A 19,262-nucleotide genomic window follows, 5' to 3' on the forward strand; every position below is an offset into this window, starting at 1 on the left:
GCATGCAAGCAATGGGACACAGCATCTCCAAGGTAGCAATGAACTGAGGATTTTCCCATATGAACATTTCACAAGTGTTCCACAGATATCAGGAATTTGGAAAAATATCAAATCTCTGACATCTCTGTGGCTGGAAAAAAAGCCTGCAAGAATGGGACCAATGATGACTGAAGAGAATCGTTCAGTGTGATGGAAGTGCAACCCTTCTGCAAATTGCTGCAGATTTCAATGCTGGGCCAGCAACAAGTGTCAGCATGCGAACCAATTAACAAAACATCAATAAGGGCTTTTGGAGCTGAAGGCCCACCCATGTATCCTTGATGACTGCTTGACACAAAGCTGTACGGCTCGCCTGGGCTCGTCAACACCGATATTGGACTGTTGATAACTGGGAACATGTTGCGGACGAGTCTCATTTCAAATTGTATTGCACGGATGGATGTGTACAGGTATGAAGACAACCTCATGTGTCCATAGACCCTGCACGCCAGCAGGGGACTATTCAGGCTGGTGGAGGCTCTGTAATGGTGTGAGGCATGTGCAGTTGGAGTGATGTGGGACCCCTGATACATTTAGATATGATTCTGACAGGTGACACGTACATAAGCATACTGTCTGATCACCTGCATCCATTAATGCCCATTGTACATTCTGACAGACTTTGGAAATTCGAGCAGGACAGTACAACACCTCACACATCCAGAATTGCCACAGAGTGGCTCTCCTGAATTTAAACAATTCCACTGACCACCAGACTCCCCAAACATGAACATTATTGAGCATCTCTAGGATGCCTTGCAACGTACTGTTCAGAAGAGATCTCCATGCCCTCATACTCTTACGGATTTATGGACAGCCCTGCAGGATTCATGGTGTCTATTCCCTCCAGCACTATTTCAGACATTAGTTGAGTCTATGTCACATCATGTTGTGGCACTTCTGTGCACTTGTAAGTGCCCTGTATGATCTTGGGTAGATGTACCAGATTCTTTGGCTCTTCAGTATATTTCTGCTGAATGTACATGCTCTTAAAATACCTTGGACATTTAAAATATTTTAGTATTGTATGAAATCAGTCCAATTTCCTTGTGAGGAGGTGCCATATTATTGATCACCTGTTGGTACATTTTTATATGACTCGTAGTAAGGCACTTGTACTCATTACATATTGTGAAATGTTGCAGAGCATGCATTTAGTGCTTGAAGAAAGGGTCTACATTTTTCATGCAGATGCAGGAACAGAAACTGTAATTATAGAATTAGAATTGAAATTTGTTTATTCAAGTGTAGGTTATGGCACTCTGTCGATGCACACAGAAATTTAATAAAACTATTTTACACAGTTAAACCTACTTAACAGTTATGTTTGATTAGAATGTATATTAGTAGAAATCATAACTTGATATTTCTTTCCTACTATTGGGTCAGCAAGTTAGAAATAACATGTTTTTTGTATAATTTTTCTGTAGGCAGTTCTTGTGTCATGACTATGATATTTTGTCATCAAATTTCTATAAATTTCAGTTTCTGTTCTCTGAAATTTGTGTTTTTATTATTGGAGGTCTCCATTTATTAATCTCAATTTATCTTAGTTTTATCATTTTCTTAGAAAACTATCCTTTTCTGCTCTGTTTACATAGGCATTCCTTCACTTCTTTTTCTCTCTTCCATGTTGGATTTGGTAATATATAGTCAGTGTGCTATTTGCACTTATCAGTTGTACTTTTTACAGACATTGTCTTTACATGAAGTACTTGGCACTGTGGTGGGTAGAGAACATCTGATGCAGTACCTGGAACAAGTAGGTAGCAAGGCACTGCTTAGTTATTGGAATGCTGTTGAAGAACTACGGCAGGCAAAACGGAGTGACCTTCACCAGCTTGGTACTGAAATATTCTACACCTATATAAACACGCCATCACCAGAAATTCGAGTTGACAAGGTAGGATAGTAAACAGCCAACTTAAAATACTGTAAAAAAAGCAGAATGAAGTTGTGCAACTCCCCCCCCCCCTCTCTCTCTCTCTCTCTCTCTCTCTCTCTCTCTCTCTCTGTGTGTGTGTGTGTGTGTGTGTGTGTGTGTGTGTGTGTGTGTGTGTGTGCGTGCATACACATACGCAATAAAGTTGAATGACTGTAATGGTTGTTAGACTTTGCACTTTGGAATCACTGTAATTCTGTTATCTAAGTATATGTGGCCTGATACAATTCAGTTTATATTAGCAAATTTTGCTCTGATACTCACAATTTTCCATGTTAATTTTGTGGCACTGGATGCACACAGCAATGGAGTAAACTCTTCGGTATTTGAGTACAGAATGCAGAGCTTTTTATTGCTGCAGTTTTTTTGATTGATTTTGTTATCCTTAATTTTTGTATTATCTGGTCCATTTTCATTCCATAAAAAGTAAAGTGGTCATTTTAATTTAAACTATAAATGAAATTGGCATAAAACAGAATTTTTATATATCTGGTAGCAGCACATGTACGCGTAGGGGGGGAAAAAAATGCTACCACTTAGGTCAAAACTGTTGTGTCCTATAGAAGGTAAGTGAAGTTTGCAGGAAATGGGTCTGTTCAGACATGAATTCTGTATGCCTCCTAGGACTACAGATAAAGAGGGGGCATGCCACAACAAGAGAAGAAAATTGACCTTGTTGATTTTCATGTCTTATTTTGGTTCTTTCTCATCCTTAACCTGTTTTGCCTTTGCCCAGTTTCTTCTAAACCTTATGCACAAAGTTCTGGTTGAGAATAACAAATTATGTATGAATATGAGACGACTCCCCGAAAGGCAGAAGCGTTGCATCGCCGACAGGTACACAAACAAGAGGTGCGGTGCTTTCCTTTGCTGCCTCTCAGAATGAAATTCCTTTTTCAAGCTTTTAGGAGAAACATGTGCCCACACTTGTTTCCTACAAGCTTGAGAAAGGAATTTCATTGTGAAAGATGGAAAAGCGAAGCTCTAGACCTATTGTTTATGTACCCGTCAATGATGCAGCGCTTATGCCTTTTGGTGAGTTGTTTACTTTATTCCTAAATATTTTTTCTAAAACTTTGTTCTTTTGCTGAAGAAGTAACATATGATTGTTTTCTGAAGTAGCTCTGTCAGTTTACTTGCAGCCATTAGGTAGTTTTTAGTTTGTGTAACTTCTCATGATCTTTTGTATAACATCTGCAGCATTAACAATGAAAATAATTAATTATTGAAAATACAGTGTAATTGGATAGATAAAAAAATCTACTCATCATGTTGTGCTAGGAGAACACTCGCACAAAATTGTTTAACTTGTGCAAGCTTTTGGAGCAAGTAGCTCCTTCTTCCGGCTGTAGAGCTGAAGGGGAAGGAAGAGGAATGAAGGAAAAGGACCAGACAGGATTTAGGAAAAGGGGCACAGTCTTGGAAAGTCATCCAGAACCCCACATCAAGGGAGACTTACCTGATAGCATAAACATATGGAAAGGAGCAGTAAATATTCCAGAAATGTTGTTATGAGACAACTTTGATTGTTATGTTACAGTTTCCATTACCATTTTTTAAATTAAGCAATGTTACAAATGGTGGACTTTTCAGTTTAGATTTGTGTATGGAAAGATCATATGGGGAGGATCTAATAACATTACGCATACATAAACGTCCATTAACTGCAGCTATGAATTTCAGACCTGATGTTTCAAAGTAGAAATATATAATGGTACACAATAGACTATATTGTAGATTTACTTTTTCCGTATTTCATACTGAATGTACAATTGAAAAATCTATTGTTTCATTCACAGAAACAAACAAAATTCTTTATTGCCACATACATGTTCCAGTGTCATTAAAGTGACCACCTGTCAAAAGCCTAAATAACAAACTTTTGCAACACAGACGTTCAGGAAAAGTGTCACTGAGGTTATGGAAGGTGCCGACAGGGATGTGGAACCATGCCGGCTCTAGTGCAATGGGCAGCTGGACTGGGTGTCATGGTTGAGGAATCACAGCATGAACAGCCTGAATGATGTGATCTCACAGATTCCCTATTGGGTTTAAATCCAAGGTGTCTGTTAGCCAGGGGACTATAGTAAACTCATCCTGGTGTTCCTTAAACCACACTGTACACTGTGATCTGTGTGACACCTTGCATTGTCCTCCTGGTAGATGTAGTGCTGTGGAAAAACAAACTGCATGTAGGGGTGGATCTGCTTCCAAAGGTTAGATGCATACTTGTGTTTACCCATTGTGGCTTCCCAAATAATGAGATCACCCAGAGAATGCCACAGAAACATTTCCCAGCCCTTAATGCTCCCTCCTCTGGCCTGGACCCTTCCAACAATTGTTGCAGTGCCGTTCCTGCCCAAGGCCCTCTGTCAGATGGAACATGAAACGTGATTCATCCGAAAGGTCACTTGTTGCCACACGGATACCCAGCTGCAGTACTAGAATGCAACTTACAGCCTTCATCGCTGATGAATAGCAGTCAGCATGGATGCATAACCCAGGCACCTGCTGCAGAGGCCGATACACAGTAGCATTTTCTGTACAGTCATTGAGGAGACACTGTTGGTAGCCCCTTAGTTCATTTGGGTGGCCAGTTGCTCAACAGTTGCATGCCTATTTGCCCATATGCACCTCTGCGCCCATTGTTCACCCGTGTCGTCTGTGGCCTGTGATGCACTACTGTTGCCTCGGTGCTGGTTTTGTATAGCACTATTTTGCCATGCATACTATACTTTAACCACAGTAGCATGTGAACAGTTTACAAACCAACCATTTTGGAGGAGCTTCTACCCTTGGCCCGAAAGCCAATGATAATGCCCTTTTGGATATCAGACAAATCGGTCTGTTTGTTCATCCCTCTGCCATGCTTTATGTACCCTCCACTGCTAGTGCTGCCATTTGCTGTCTGTGAGTGGTTATTGCACGTTGGCATCAAACATAGGTGGCGGTCTTATTAGTACAACTAGATCTTGTAGTTGAAGGTTGTTATGTTTAAAGAACTGTTAATGTTGGGCTTCAGATCTCTGGAAAAATTGCACTTGTTCAAGAAGTATGTTTACTTCAGTGATGTGTAGAGCTCTCTAACCTCTAGTAATGGCAACAAAATCACTGTACTTGAGAGAAAACCTTTACTAATATCAGTTAAATGTCATTACCGTTGAATCATCGGATGGTTCACACACTGTCCTGGGAAATGTGTACTCCTTGTCAAGTTACATAATACTACGTGAAGTGTCACATATTCTGCTTATAGTGATTGGTATGTTCATTTTGTATTCTGTTCTTGTATTCATTATTTCTATTCTTTCAGCCAATCTTGAAGAGAATGGAGGCGTTTCTCTTAGGGGATACAGGACCAGAAGTATTTTATGAGGTACAGACTCAGATACTGGCTAACTTGGAAGAAAAAATATTCCCTTCATTTATTGTGAGTGATGTATATCCAAAAATGCTACTTGCTATGGAGAATCATGATGAAACAGATGAAGCAGTTGATGGTAAGTGCTTTCCTTATTGATTCCTTATGCAATGCAACTACTCTCACTTATGCAATATTGCTGTTCTCTCTCTCTCTCTCTCTCTCTCTCTCTCTCTCTCTGTGTGTGTGTGTGTGTGTGTGTGTGTGTGTGTGTGTGTGTGTGTGTGTGTGTACCATTCCACATTAGGGTGCCATAGAGCAGTTCAAAATAATTCTTGGAACAGCAATTGATGCATTTGTACATGACTTAGTGGTTAGTTTCTTGAACCCCTCCCCCACCCTCTCCTCCACAACCCATGGTCAGAGACTAACGAAGTGTCATTCAAAAGGAGTACAGTTTATGACTGTTACTTTATTGAAGTTAATTTTATTTTCATTAATCAGTGCAGATAAAGGTGAAAATAGTTTATTCAGCAAAACTTAGGTGGTCAGATTTTATTTCAGGAATGTGCTAAAAGACAGTGCCGAATTAATCTTTAGATGCAGTGTAATACTTTGCTAGTCTAAACATTAAGATACGTTTCAAGCACACACTGTTACAAAATCTCTTGCTCGTGCTTTGTAATGCATCCCTGTTTCAGGAATGTCTACCCCTTAGTGCTCCACTTGATACTGTTGATAAATAAATTTGTTTCGAAGACTGTTGTGGATATAATGGAGTGTTTGGTTTAGGACATCTCATTAGCCCCAGAACTCTTAAGACTGAGTCTGAGTAAACAAGCTTATTTGGTTGAGCTCTAAGGTGCTTTATAGGTGTAGCCCTTTTGGAGATTGTACACCTTTCCTTTTCTGCCTTGAAAACTGTTACATCCAACTAGTTTTGTGGCGATTAATAGTGAAAACAGAAGTCTTGAGGACAGTTCGTGGTTTTTACATGCTTGGAGCAGGTCAGCTGGAAGAAAATATGTAAAGATAATTGCAGATCCAGTCCTGAACCTTTGATTAATTATACTGGAGTTACACACACAAATCACCAGAGTACATGGTTGTGGACATAATGGGCAAATTGTAAATTGTTTTCTGATCCATTGAACAAGCTCAGGAATCTTCAGAACACCAATCATTTGCCAAAAGGAAATGAGAGTGGTGTCAGAACCTAAACAATGAGAGTTACTGCTAATGTGAGCCAAGACCTGCAATTAACTGTGCGTTGCATCCTTAGTACCTACTTGCAGAGTTACCACATCAGTTCTGGTGAGATCCCTTTGGCAAACCCTGTGTTTCCTGCGAAAACTGTTATTTGCTAATAGGAGCTCCATAACTAGTTTAACATTGGAACTCCCAATAAATAGTGATTCCTTCTGCTCTTTAGCTTGCCTGGATTTTATAAAAGTATCAGTATCAACAGAAGTGTTCTTATAAGGAACAGTAGTTCTTATAAATAACAGCTAGTGTCGTACATTCATTTTTAAGATGATCAGAGACAACTAAATGAGCATGCTTATAAACTTGATGCTGAATGTCATCAACTTGCGCTCACACCCATACCTAAGTGGTTACTACCCTTGATCATGACATTGAAACTTGTGCTTTATAATCACAGCAATTCATTATCCAACTTTATCAGCTATTTCCTCTATGATGCCACAATACCTTGGTTTATGATATTCTTAATCTGTGATTTCACATAGACTTCACAGTGTGTGACACTTTCCCTCTGTCACATACAGGCGTCTTCCATAACCCTTTCTTCAGTGTTATTGTATACATGACTGCATGGCCATGGATTTTTATATTTGTTCTTTATTCCCTTTTTACTAGTTTTGTAACTGAATTTCTTAACACATACCTCTTTCTCTTTCCAGTCCTATTAGCAGCATGACATATGTTTCTAAAAGGAGAATGGTGTGAGGTGGTGGTTCAGTGCTTAGCACACTATACTCACAAATGGGAGAGTGATTGTTCAAATCCCCATCTGCCCGTCCTGATTTAGGTTTTCCTCAATTTCCCTAAACTGCTCCACGCGAATGTCAGAATTGTTCCTTTGAAAAGGACACTGTTGATTTCTTTCGCCATCCATTCATAATCTGAGCTTGTCTTTGTGTCTTATGCACATGCTGTTGAAGGACGTTAAACTCTTATCTTCCTTCCTTCTAGGAGGAGAGTTATTTTTGTGAAGAGCCCATAGTGCTAGCTCAAGTTATGTATGTTGGTATATATGATTACCAACCCCAGAATCTCAGCAGCACAATGAAACTCTAGGCCTAGTGATGTGGTGCAATGCTAGTTTGCAATGAGAAGGAGAGTAGTTCAAATTCTTGGTGGTATATTTTCAGGTTTTATACCAAGTCAGCAATTTCAGTTTGTAAGCATTATTTTGATGACTGAGTTAATTGTCTCCTTCTCTAAGATGTGGTCTTTTAAGTGCTCACTGCCTATACTATAATCGTACTGTAAGCTATTATTATTGTTTTACCCCTGTTTACAGCAAAGTTTGAATTCCAGTATTTGTTAAGCTCTCTATTCACATTTGGTTTCCTACAGTCAAGTTATTTTGTGAAATTCTTATCTCTCTCTGTTTTCTGCCTCCGGTACACGAGGTGACTGGTAAGGAGTTTAATGATTTGACTGCTAGAACCTAAGCCTTGTGTAAATTGAAACATCTATATCTAGTTTTAATGTTTCCTGATGCCCATACTTGGCTTTCTCCTAAGTGATTCTCTCTCATCTGCAACTGTCAGTTAGGCTTATTTTATGTGCTATCACACAGTACCTAAATGCATTTGTTGACTGTATGATCATCAGAATCTGTGATGGCAAATGTTGCCATGCTGGACTCTTGCATATGTATATAAATCACGTTTACAACCTTTTACTTCAGAGTGCAAAGGTCATACATATAATTAAATTTCTATGACTAACATCATGAGTCACAAGATTAAAATCACTAAAACATATAATCATACTCCGGCTGTGACTGAACATCAGTTTATCCTCAGCTCACACCCAGTTTGTTGGTATGAGTACCCATTCCTTTGGAACACTGTAGGTAGCGTAGTTCTTAAGCGGGTAATACACGACAATCTGTCACGAATGTACTGGTCTAGCTTGACAGCCATGTAGTGGTAGAATGGGTGAAACTATGAAAATTAGCAGACACAATATTCGCGCACCAGAATAGACAGCAGTTCTAAACTGCCGTCAATCCGCTCATGCGCACTAGGTAGTGATAAATCATGCATGTGTAGAAGGGGGGGCACCTCAGTGCTTTCTGCTTATTTGTTTATTGTTTGTTGGATAGTATCTAATTTCAGTTTTTGTGTTGGAGATTTCCCACCTTTTTTTCAGTAAATAGGTTTTCATAAATGCAGAAAAAAACTTTCTTTTATACTAACTTTTTGTGAAAGCATTTTTTCTTTAGATTACTTCGTATTATCGAAAGAAATGGAGCGAAGAGGTGTTAAGCATCTTAATTCAGGCATACAACAGGGAAAGGTGTGTATGTGACCTGCTGTATCATAATAAGGCACGTTGGCAATCTTTTCTTTCTGAGTAATATGCGTATAACGTTACATGGTGATTTTCAATTTGTATCTTAATGCCTTAGCTTGTGAAAGTTTATGTTTGATTTTATAGCATCTCTTACTGTATTTCAGCATACCAGAAAAGAAAAACTGGCAGTGATGGTAAGTAAGTCCATGCAGTTTCACCCAGTGCGACAGACAAGGACTGCAAAACTCTGAGTAGCACATTGCATTCCATTTTCCAAACTTCGAAAAAAACAAAAGTGCAGCTTTAAGTATTGGTCCTTTAAAATGTCGTGAATTGCAGTGCATACACCCACAGCTACATCTGAAATGGTATGCTGTGCTATTCTGTGGCTGAAAGTCAGACTCTTAAAAGATTCCCGAGTCACCAGGAAACATAATGTTACAACCAGCCTGCAGCATAACAGGGCATGTACTGGTATTTTATTAGTGATCTAATTTGGTATGATCACAAAACATAAGTATACGAGGATTGGAACTTTAGTAGTGGCAACTATTTATTTACAGTTCGTACAAAATAGATACGTGTTTCAAAGTTTTACTGACCTTCAAAGTAGTCACCAGCATTGTGTATAACCCGTTGCCAATGATGTGGAAGTCATAGGGTACTCTTAGCAGCACCAGTTGTGTTGACAGTTCGAGCGGCACAGTCTACTGCCCACGAATTTGTGGCAGTTCTGAAGTGAATGCCGTAAAGTGTTTCCTTCAGTTTAGAAATCGAGTTGAACTCACAGGCGCTTAATCAGGGAAGTGCAGTAGGTGGTATAGCACTTAGTAGCCCTATCTGTCAAACAAATCAGTAGCATCTTGCACTGTATATGCTTGAGTATTGTCATGCAAAATGATGATCAGGTCCTGCAGAAAGTGTCATCACTTCTGTCTCTAAGCTGTTCGTAGGTTGTGTTCCAAAAATGAATAGCATAGAGACAGAAGTGATGACACTTTCTGCAGGACCTGATCATCATTTTGCAGGACAATGCTCAAGAACGTACAGTGCAAGCTGTTACTGATTTGTTTGACTGATGGGGCTGCTGAGTGCTATACCAGCTACTGCACTCCCCTAACTTAAGCCCTCATGAGTTCAACTCAATTTCTGAACCGAAGGAAACACTTTACGGCGTTCACTTCAGAACTGCCACAAATTTGTGGACAGTAGACCATGCCGCTCGAACTGTCAACACAACTGGTGCTGCTAAGAGTATCCTATGACATCCACATCATTGGCAATGGGTTATACACAATGCTGGTGACTACTTTGAAGGTCAGTAAAACTTCGCAACATGCATCTATTTTGTATGAGCTGTAAATAAATAGTTGCCACTATTAAAGTTCCAACCCTCATATAATTTAATTCTTACTTATGAGAAGGTGGGATAGTCTCCCTCATAACTGTGTCACACTTGCTAATTCCATCTTCTGTCATAGACAGCAGCTTCTCAAAACAGGCCATGTCCATCCTCATGAAGTTCCGAAATCCTTGTGGATCTTCAGGTGTCAGTTCTTTCACGTTGTTCTTGTGGTCTTCAGTCCAGAGACTGGTTTGATGCAGCTTTCCATACTACTCTATCCTGTGCAAGCTCCTTGTCTCCCTATATGAATTTTACCCTCCACGCTGCCCTCCAATACTAAATTGGTGATAACTTGATGCCTCAGAATATGCCCTCCCAAGCGATCCCTTCTTCTAGTGAAGATGCCCCACAAATTTCTCTTCTCTCCAATTCTATTCAATATCTCCTCATTAGTTATGTGATCTACCCATCTAATCTTCAGCATTCTTCTGTAGCACAACTTTTCGAAAGCTTCTATTCTCTTCTTGTCTAAACTATTTATCGTCCACTTTTCACTTCCATACATGGCTACACTCCATACAAATACTTTCAGAAAAGACTTCCTGACACTTAAATCTATACTCGATGTTAACAAATTTTTCTTCTTAGAAATGCTTTCCTTGTCATTGCCAGTCTACATTTTATATCCTATCTGCTTCGACCATCATCAGTTATTTTGCTCCCCAAATAGCAAAACTCCTTTACTACTTTAAGTGTCTCATTTCCTAATCTAATTCCCTCAGCATGACCAGACTTAATTTGGCTACATTCCATTATCCTCAATTTGCTTTTGTGATGTTCATCTTCTATCCTCCTTTCAAGACACTGTCCATTACGTTCAACTGCTCTTCCAAGTCCTTTGCTGTCTCTGACAGAATTACAATGTCATCGCCAAACCTCAAACTTTTTATTTCTTCCCCATGGATTTTAATAACAACTCTGAATTTTTCTTTTGTTTCCTTTACTGCTTGCTCAATATACAGATTGAATAACATCGGGGAGAGGCTACATCCCTGTCCCACTCCCTTCCAAACCACTGCTGCCCCTTTCATACCCCGTGACTCTTATAACTGTCAACTGATTTCTGTACAAATTGTAAATAGCCTTTCGCTCCCTGTATTTTACCTCTGCCACTTTTATAATTTTAAAGAGATTATTCCAGTCAACATTGTCAAAAGCTTTCTATAAGTCTACAAAGGCTAGAAAAGTAGGTTTGCCTTTCCTTAATATTTCTTCTAAGATAAGTCTTGGAGTCAGTATTGCCTCACGTGTACCAACATTTCTACGGGATCCAAACTGATCTTCCCCGAGGTCCGCTTATACCAGTTTTTCCATTCATCTGTAAAGAATTCATGTTAGTATTTTGCAGCCGTGGCTTATTAAACTGATGGTTCGATAATTTCCACATCTGTCAACACCTGCTTTCTTTGGGATTGGAATTATTATATTCTTATTGAAGTCTGAGGGTAGTTCGCCTGTCTCATACATCTTGTTCACCAGATGGTAGAGTTTTGCTAGGCCTGGCTCTCTCAAGGCTGTCAGTAGTCCTAATGGAATGTTCTCTATTCCCGGGGCCTTGTTTTGACTTCAGTCTTTCAGAGCTCTGTCAAACTATTCACGCAGTATCATATCTCCTATTTCATCTTCATCCTCTTCCATTTCTATAATGTTGTCCTCGAGAACATCGCCCTTGTATAGATGCTCTATATACTCCTTCCACCTTTCTGCTTTCCATTCTTTGCTTAGAACTGGGTTTCCATCTGAGCTCTTGAAATTCATACAAGTGGTTCTCTTTTCTCCAAAGGTCTCTTCAATTTTCCTGTAGGCAGTATCTATCTTAACCCTAGTAATATGCGCCTCTACATCCTTATATTTGTCCTCTAGCCATCCCTGCTTAGCCATTTTGCACTTCCTGTCGATCTCATTTTTGAGACGTTTGTATTCCTTTTTGCCTGCTTCATTTACTACATTTTTAAATTTTCTCCTTTCATCAATTAAATTCAATATCTCTTCTGTTATCTAAGGATTTCTATTAGCCCTCGTCTTTTTACCTACTTGATCCTCTGCTACCTTTATTATTTCATCTCTCAAAGCTACCCATTTTCTTCTACTGTATTTCTTTCCCCCATTCTTGTCAATTGTTCCCCAATCCCCCCCCGAAGTTCTCTACAACCTCTGGTTCTTTCAGTTTATCCAGTTCCCATCTCCTCAAATTCCTACTTTTTTGCAGTTTCTTCAGTTTTAATCTACAGTTCACAACCAATAAATTGTGGTCGGAGTCCGCATCTGCCCCTGGAAATGTCTTACAATTTAAAACCTGGTTCCTGAATCTCAGTGCTACCATTGTATAATCTATCTGAGACCTTCCAGTATCGCCAGGATTCTTCCATGTATACAACCTCCTTTTATGATTCTTGAACCAAGTATTAACTATGATTAAGTTATGCTCTGTGCAAAATTCTACCGGGCGTCTTCCTCTTTCATTCCTTCCTCCCATTCCGTATTTACCTACTATGTTTCCTTCTCTTTCTTTTCCTACTATTGAGTTCCAATCACTCAGGACAATTAAATTTTCATCTCCCTTCACTATCTGAATAATTTCTTTTATCTCATCATACATTTCGTCAATCTCTTCGTCATCTGCTGAGCTAGTTGGCATATAAACTTGTACTACTGTGGTAGGTGTGGGCTTCGTATCTATCTTGGCCACAATAATGCATTCACTATGCTGTTTGTAGTAGCTTACCCGCATTCCTATTTTCCTATTCATTATTAATCCTACTCCTGCATTACCCTTATTTGATTTTGTATTTATAACCCTGTATTCACCTGACCAAAAGTCTTGTTCCTCTTGCCACCGAACTTCACTAATTCCCGCTATATCTAACTTTAACCTATCCATTTCCCTTTTTAAATTTTCTAACCTACCTGCCCTATTAAGGGTTCTGACATTCCACACTCCAGTCCGTAGAACGCCAGTTTTCTTTCTCCTGATAACAACATCCTCCTGAGTAGTCCCCACCCGGAGATCCGAATGGGGCACTATTTTACCTCCGGAATATTTTACCCAAGAGGACGCCATCATCATTTAACCATACAATAAAGCTGCATGCCCTTGGGGAAAAATTATTGCTGTAGTTTCCCCTTGTTTTCAGCCATTCACAGTACCAGCACAGCAAGGCCGTTTTGGTTAGTATTACAAGGCCAGATCAGTCAATCATTCAGACTGTTGCCCCTGCAACTACTGAAAAGGCTGCTGCCCCTCTTCAGGAACCACACATTTGTCTGGCCTCTCAACAGATACCCCTCCATTGTGCTTGCACCTACTGTACGGCTATCTTTATCACTGACGCACGCGAGCCTCCCCACCAATGGCAAGGTCCATGGTTCATAGGGGGGAGTTCTTTCATAAGGAATATAATCCCCTACCTTCGTTCCTTCTTTTCAGCTAGGGTCAAATTCGACAATGTTTAGCTTTTTGTTTTTGTCATCGTTGTGCCCTAATATGAAGATTTACTGTCACTGCCAGGGCAATAGCTCCAAAAACGAGTGGGTCCTCCATGTGTAAAATGTAAATTTAGATATGCATCTACCTGTAGAACCAAGTGTCGTAATATAAAACTGTTTAGTCAGTAATTCAGAACAGTAGTAACCTACATAACAGAATAGCAATAACTTAATCAATAGTGATAAAAAACAATTTCTTATTAAATAGGAACCTTGATCTCACGTAAATAATTGGAATAATGATGTTCCAATATGTCACACGATCCCCCTTAAGTTCTGCGCTGTAGAACGAATGACTTTATGAGATCAGACAGTTCTATTTGCATTTTCACATTATTACCGTACACTGCGCATGTGCGCCAGGTATATCCTGCGCACATGCTGTAATAGGCCGCTGTGAACTAGCTTGTAATGACAGATATGAACACTTGAGGGACTGGTGCATAGGTATATGGTTTACGCGCATCGTGTAATAGGGGCGTTACTGATGCTTGGCAGTCTGGCAGCTCTTTGGAGCTTAGTCTCAGCACATTTGTTCTTTATGAAGGTTGGTGATGGCTCAGGATACTGAAATAGAGGCTGCTGTGTATGGATTTTCTGTATTTGTTATGGCCAAAGGACCCATCTCTCACACAGTCTTTCTGTCCATCTTCTCAACCCCCTCTCTCTGTCCATCTCCCCCCCCCCCCTCCCCCTCCTCTCTGTCCCTCTACTCCTCTTTTCTTTCTGTGTCCATATCCTCCTCTTCCCTTTCTCTGTCCATCTCCTCCTCTTACCTTTTTTAGTCCATTTCCCCCTCCCCCCTCTCTGTGTGTCCATTTCCTTCTTTCCCCTCTCTGTCTGTGTACCTTCTACTTCCTCCTGCTGTCTCCGAGTTATCACCATCACTCCAGTAGGAAGTTGATGGTTCTTATCTCCACAGTATTTCTTCCCAGATAGTAGGTAGTATGTGTAACAAATTTGTTTTAAATTAATCTAGGGATTTAAGAGGATGAGGACTTTTTACCTGTTATTTGCACGCATATGGACTTGTCTAGAAGTTGCATAGGTGATTAGTTTTACATAGGAACCCATCTCCAGAAACAATTCATTTCCAATTTACAAGGAAAACAACAGCTACTCGGTCATGCACTAGAGGTTTCTTACTCAATTCACCTATTATGGAAGGCTACCCATATTCATGAATGGGATGATGGCACAATGTCACGTGATATCCTCTGTTTCCATCTGCCTTGTTTTCATGCTTCCTGTTATGCGTCAGTTGATGTTATGGTGACTAGTACTGCATTAACAGGATGCTTGAGTACACATGCATAGAGTACACCAATACATTTCTAATTTATGGTGAAGCTCGCCGTAATGGAAGGGGTGCCCAATACGTGTACCATGAGTACTTTCCAAATCGTGTGACTCCACCTAATCCCAAGTTTGCAGAGTAGAACAACAGCTGCAGCAAAGTGGGAAATGTACGAGCGATACAGCAAACTGTGGTGCTCCAAGAAAGCAGAACATTGTCATATTGGAAGAGGAAGTGCTTCATCAAGTTGAAGAGAACCTGTCGATGAGTACTCTCGCAATTGCATATGACTCACTTGTCTGTCTGGCATGTTCTGCATGCACAGCAGCTCCACCCACACAACACTAAGAAAGTGCACATTATGCTCCCAGCAGATTTGTGCCAAATGTTTATTTCTGTTCTTGGTTTTTACGCCTTTGTGTGGATTTTCCTCAATTTCCAAGGCGAATTTTGCTCACCAACAAAGCACATTTCAACAGGGATGGTGTTAGTATGGTGGGAGTGGTAGACAGTGAAGGGTTGCAGTTTAGACGGAGGGCAGGAGAGAAGGTGTGGAGGAGGAGGGATTAAGTAGTGGAAAGGAGAGAAATAAAAATAAAAGAAATTAAAAGACTGGGTGTGGCGGTGAAATGACAGCTGTGTAGTGCTGGAATGGGAACAGGGAGGACAGTGACTGACAAAGATTGTGGCCAGGAGGGTTACGGGAACGTAGCATCTATTGCAGGGAAAGTTCACACCTGCCCAATTCAGAAAAGCTGGTGTTGGTGGAAAGGGCCCATATGGCACAGACATATTTGGCAGCGTGTTCAGCTACAGGGTGGTCTACTTGTTTTTTGGCCACAGTTTGTTGGTGGCTGTTCATGTGGACAGATAGCTTGTTGGTTGTCATGCCTGCATAGAATGCAGCACAGTGATAGCAGCCTAGCTTGTAGATCACATGACTGGTTTCACAGGTAGCCCTGCCTTTGATGTGATAGGTAACGTTAGTGACTGGACTGGAGTAGATGGTGTTAGGAGGATGTATGGGACAGGTCAAACATCTAGGTCTATTACAGGGGTATGAGCCATGAGGTAAGGGATTGGGAGCAGGGGTTGTGTAAGGATGCACGAGTACATTGTGTAGGTTCCGTGGACAGTGGAGTACCATGGTAGGAGAGATGGGAAGGATAGTGGGTAGGACATTTCTCCTTTCAGGGCACGATGAGAGGTAATCGAAACCTGGCGGAGAATGTAATTCAGTTGTTCCAGTCCCAGATGGTACTGAGTTAAGAGGGGAATGATCCTCTGTCGGCGGACTGTGGGACTTTAGGAGGTGGTGGGAGACAGGAAAGATAAGGCACGGGAGATTTGTTTTTGTACAAGGATGGGAGGATAATTATGGTCAGTGAAGGCTTCAGTGAAACCCTCGGTATATTTAGAGAGGGACTGCTCATCATTGCAGATGCGATGACCACGGGTGGCTTGGCTGTACAGAAGGGACTTCTTGGTATGAAACGGGTGGCAGCTGTCGAAGTCGAGGTATTACTGGTGGTTAGTAGGTTTGATATGGATGGAGGTACAGTTGTAGCCATCTCTGAGGCAGAGGTCGACATCTAGGAAGGTGGATTGTCGGGTTGAATAGGACCAGGTGAAGCAAATGGGGGAGAAGTTGTTGAGGTTCTGAAGGAATGTGAAACAGGTGTCCTCAGCTAATTGTTTGAAATTATGTGTGAAGTTTATTGCAATCATTTTCATTCTCAAATACTGGATGAATACGGTCTGGCTATTTGCGCTTAGTGGACTATACTACCTTTTAAACCCCCAACCCTTTCCCTTTGATAGATGGACCGTTCTTACATCCACAGTGACTGTATCCAGACAGTAAGTGATATGGCTACTAAGTTTGGTTGAAATTTGTCCAGTATTTTAAGAGATGTGAAACATATATGCATACATACATACATACATACATATCTACATCCATTTTTATAATATGTATGGATTACGGCTGTTAAGGTATTTTGAAGTAATGGTGTTCTTCATTTCCATGTGGTGATACCACAAATTTATTGACCACATGTCAATAGAAACACATTGGCTTGAACTCAATGTATTCTAGTGGCTTAGTCAGAAGATGTTCCTTGCAAAGATTTGAAGATTTGCACAGCAGGTGAAAGCTGTTTATCTATTGACGCCGCTATGTTCAGAATATTTTCCATAAATTAGGCAATAGATTTACATTAGTGAGTGCCTAGAGAACACATGAAAGATTTGTAGAAGTTTTCAACAAATAATTCCAAGGATTTTTAAAGTGGGCCATTCAAAAGATACAGGTTACATAAAAACTATCCATTCCGTTGCTAACACAGAACTATATTGGTTGAGGTGGTCTATGAATTAAGTGGAGATGTGAATGTGGTATTTGAAGTTCCTTACATATTGTTGGCTCAGATTGTTCTTCACACACACATCACCACCCTGAACTCTTCACACATATTCTCAGATTAACATAGCTCTTGTTTAATGGTGGAAAACATTATGGCAGACTGATGGGTAATGTACTATCACCTATTATGACACACCTGTAGACGTATCTGGGGGCGAAAGCATTGGAATCAGCTATGTTTATGCCAGTATGTTTCTACTGGTATGTGGGCTACACTTTTTCGTTGTAGCTACAGGGTGTTTCAAAAATGGCCGGTATATTTGAAACGGCAATACAAACTAAACGAGCAGCGATAGAAATACACCGTTTGTTGCAATATGCTTGGGACAACAGTACATTTTCAGGCAGACAAACTTTCGAAATTACTGTAGTTCCAATTGTCAACAACAGATGGCGCTGCAGTCTGGGAAACTCTACAATGTGATATTTTCCACATATCCACCATGCGTAGCAATAATATGGTGTAGTCTCTGAATGAAATTACCCGAAACCTTTGACAACGAGTCTGGCGGAATGGCTTCACATGCAGATGAGATGTCCTGCTTCAGCTGTTCAATTGTTTCTGGATTCTGGTGGTACACCTGGTCTTTCAAGTGTCCCCACAGAAAGAAGTCACAGTGGTTCATGTCTGGCGAATAGGGAGGCCAATCCACGCCACCTCCTGTATGTTTCAGATAGCCAAAAGCAATCACACGATCATCGAAATATTCATTCAGGAAATTAAAGACGTCGGCCGTGCAATGTGGCCGGGCACCATCTTGCATAAACCACGAGGTGTTCGCAGTGTCGTCTAAGGCAGTTTGTACCGCCACAAATTCACGAAGAATGTCCAGATAGCGTGATGCAGTAATCGTTTCGGATCTGAAAAATGGACCAATGATTCCTTTGGAAGAAATGGCGGCCCAGACCAGTACTTTTTGAGGATGCAGGGATGATGGGATTGCAACATGGGGCTTTTCAGTTCCCCATATGCCCCAGTTCTGTTTATTGACGAAGCCGTCCAGGTAAAAATAAGCTTCATCAGTAAACCAAATGCTGCCCACATGCATATTGTCGTCATCAATCCTGTGCACTATATCGTTAGCGAATGTCTCTCGTGCAGCAATGGTAGCGGCGCTGAGGGGTTGCCACGTTTGAATTTTGTATGGATAGAGATGTAACCCGAGGCCGCTGTTGGATCACCTGCTGCACTAGCTGCGCGTTGCCCTCTGTGGTTGCTGTATGCGGTCGCCCTACCTTTCCAGCACGTTCATCCGTCACGTTCCCAGTGCGTTGAAATTTTTCAAACAGATCCTTTATTGTATCGCTTTTCGGTCCTTTGGTTACATTAAACCTCCATTGAAAACTTCGTCTTGTTGCAACAACACTGTGTTCTAGGCGGTGGAATTCCAACACCAGAAAAATCCTCTGTTCTAAGGAATAAACCATGTTGTCCACAGCGCACTTGCACGTTGTGAACAGCACACGCTTACAGCAGAAAGACGACGTACAGAATGGCGCACCCACAGACTGCGTTGTCTTCTATATCTTTCACATCACTTGCAGCGCCATCTGTTGTTGACAATTGTAACTACTGTAATTTCGAAAGTTTGTCCGCCTGAAAATGTACTGTTGTCCCAAGCATATTGCAACAAATAGTGTATTTCTATCGCTACTCGTTTAGTTTTTATTGCTGTTTCAAATATACCGGTCATTTTTGAAACACCCTGTACTTCTTGGAGCATCAAACCTTGCAGCTTACCATTATTAATGACT

At 40.7% G+C, this 19,262-nt stretch overlaps 1 protein-coding gene across 1 annotated transcript in view; it reads left to right on the forward strand.

Annotated features, from left to right (window-relative positions):
* LOC126354326 (sorting nexin-25) overlaps nt 1-19,262 on the forward strand; it is a 175,027-nt gene that overhangs the window by 55,323 nt on the left and 100,442 nt on the right. Inside the window, exons 9-10 of the mRNA XM_050003887.1 lie at nt 1,733-1,942; nt 5,295-5,481. Of these exons, the coding sequence (XP_049859844.1) occupies nt 1,733-1,942; nt 5,295-5,481 (397 nt within the window). The remainder of the gene's footprint in view (nt 1-1,732; nt 1,943-5,294; nt 5,482-19,262) is intronic.

Source organism: Schistocerca gregaria, chromosome 3, assembly GCF_023897955.1.
Source record: "Schistocerca gregaria isolate iqSchGreg1 chromosome 3, iqSchGreg1.2, whole genome shotgun sequence".
NCBI classification, from domain to species: domain Eukaryota; kingdom Metazoa; phylum Arthropoda; class Insecta; order Orthoptera; family Acrididae; genus Schistocerca; species Schistocerca gregaria.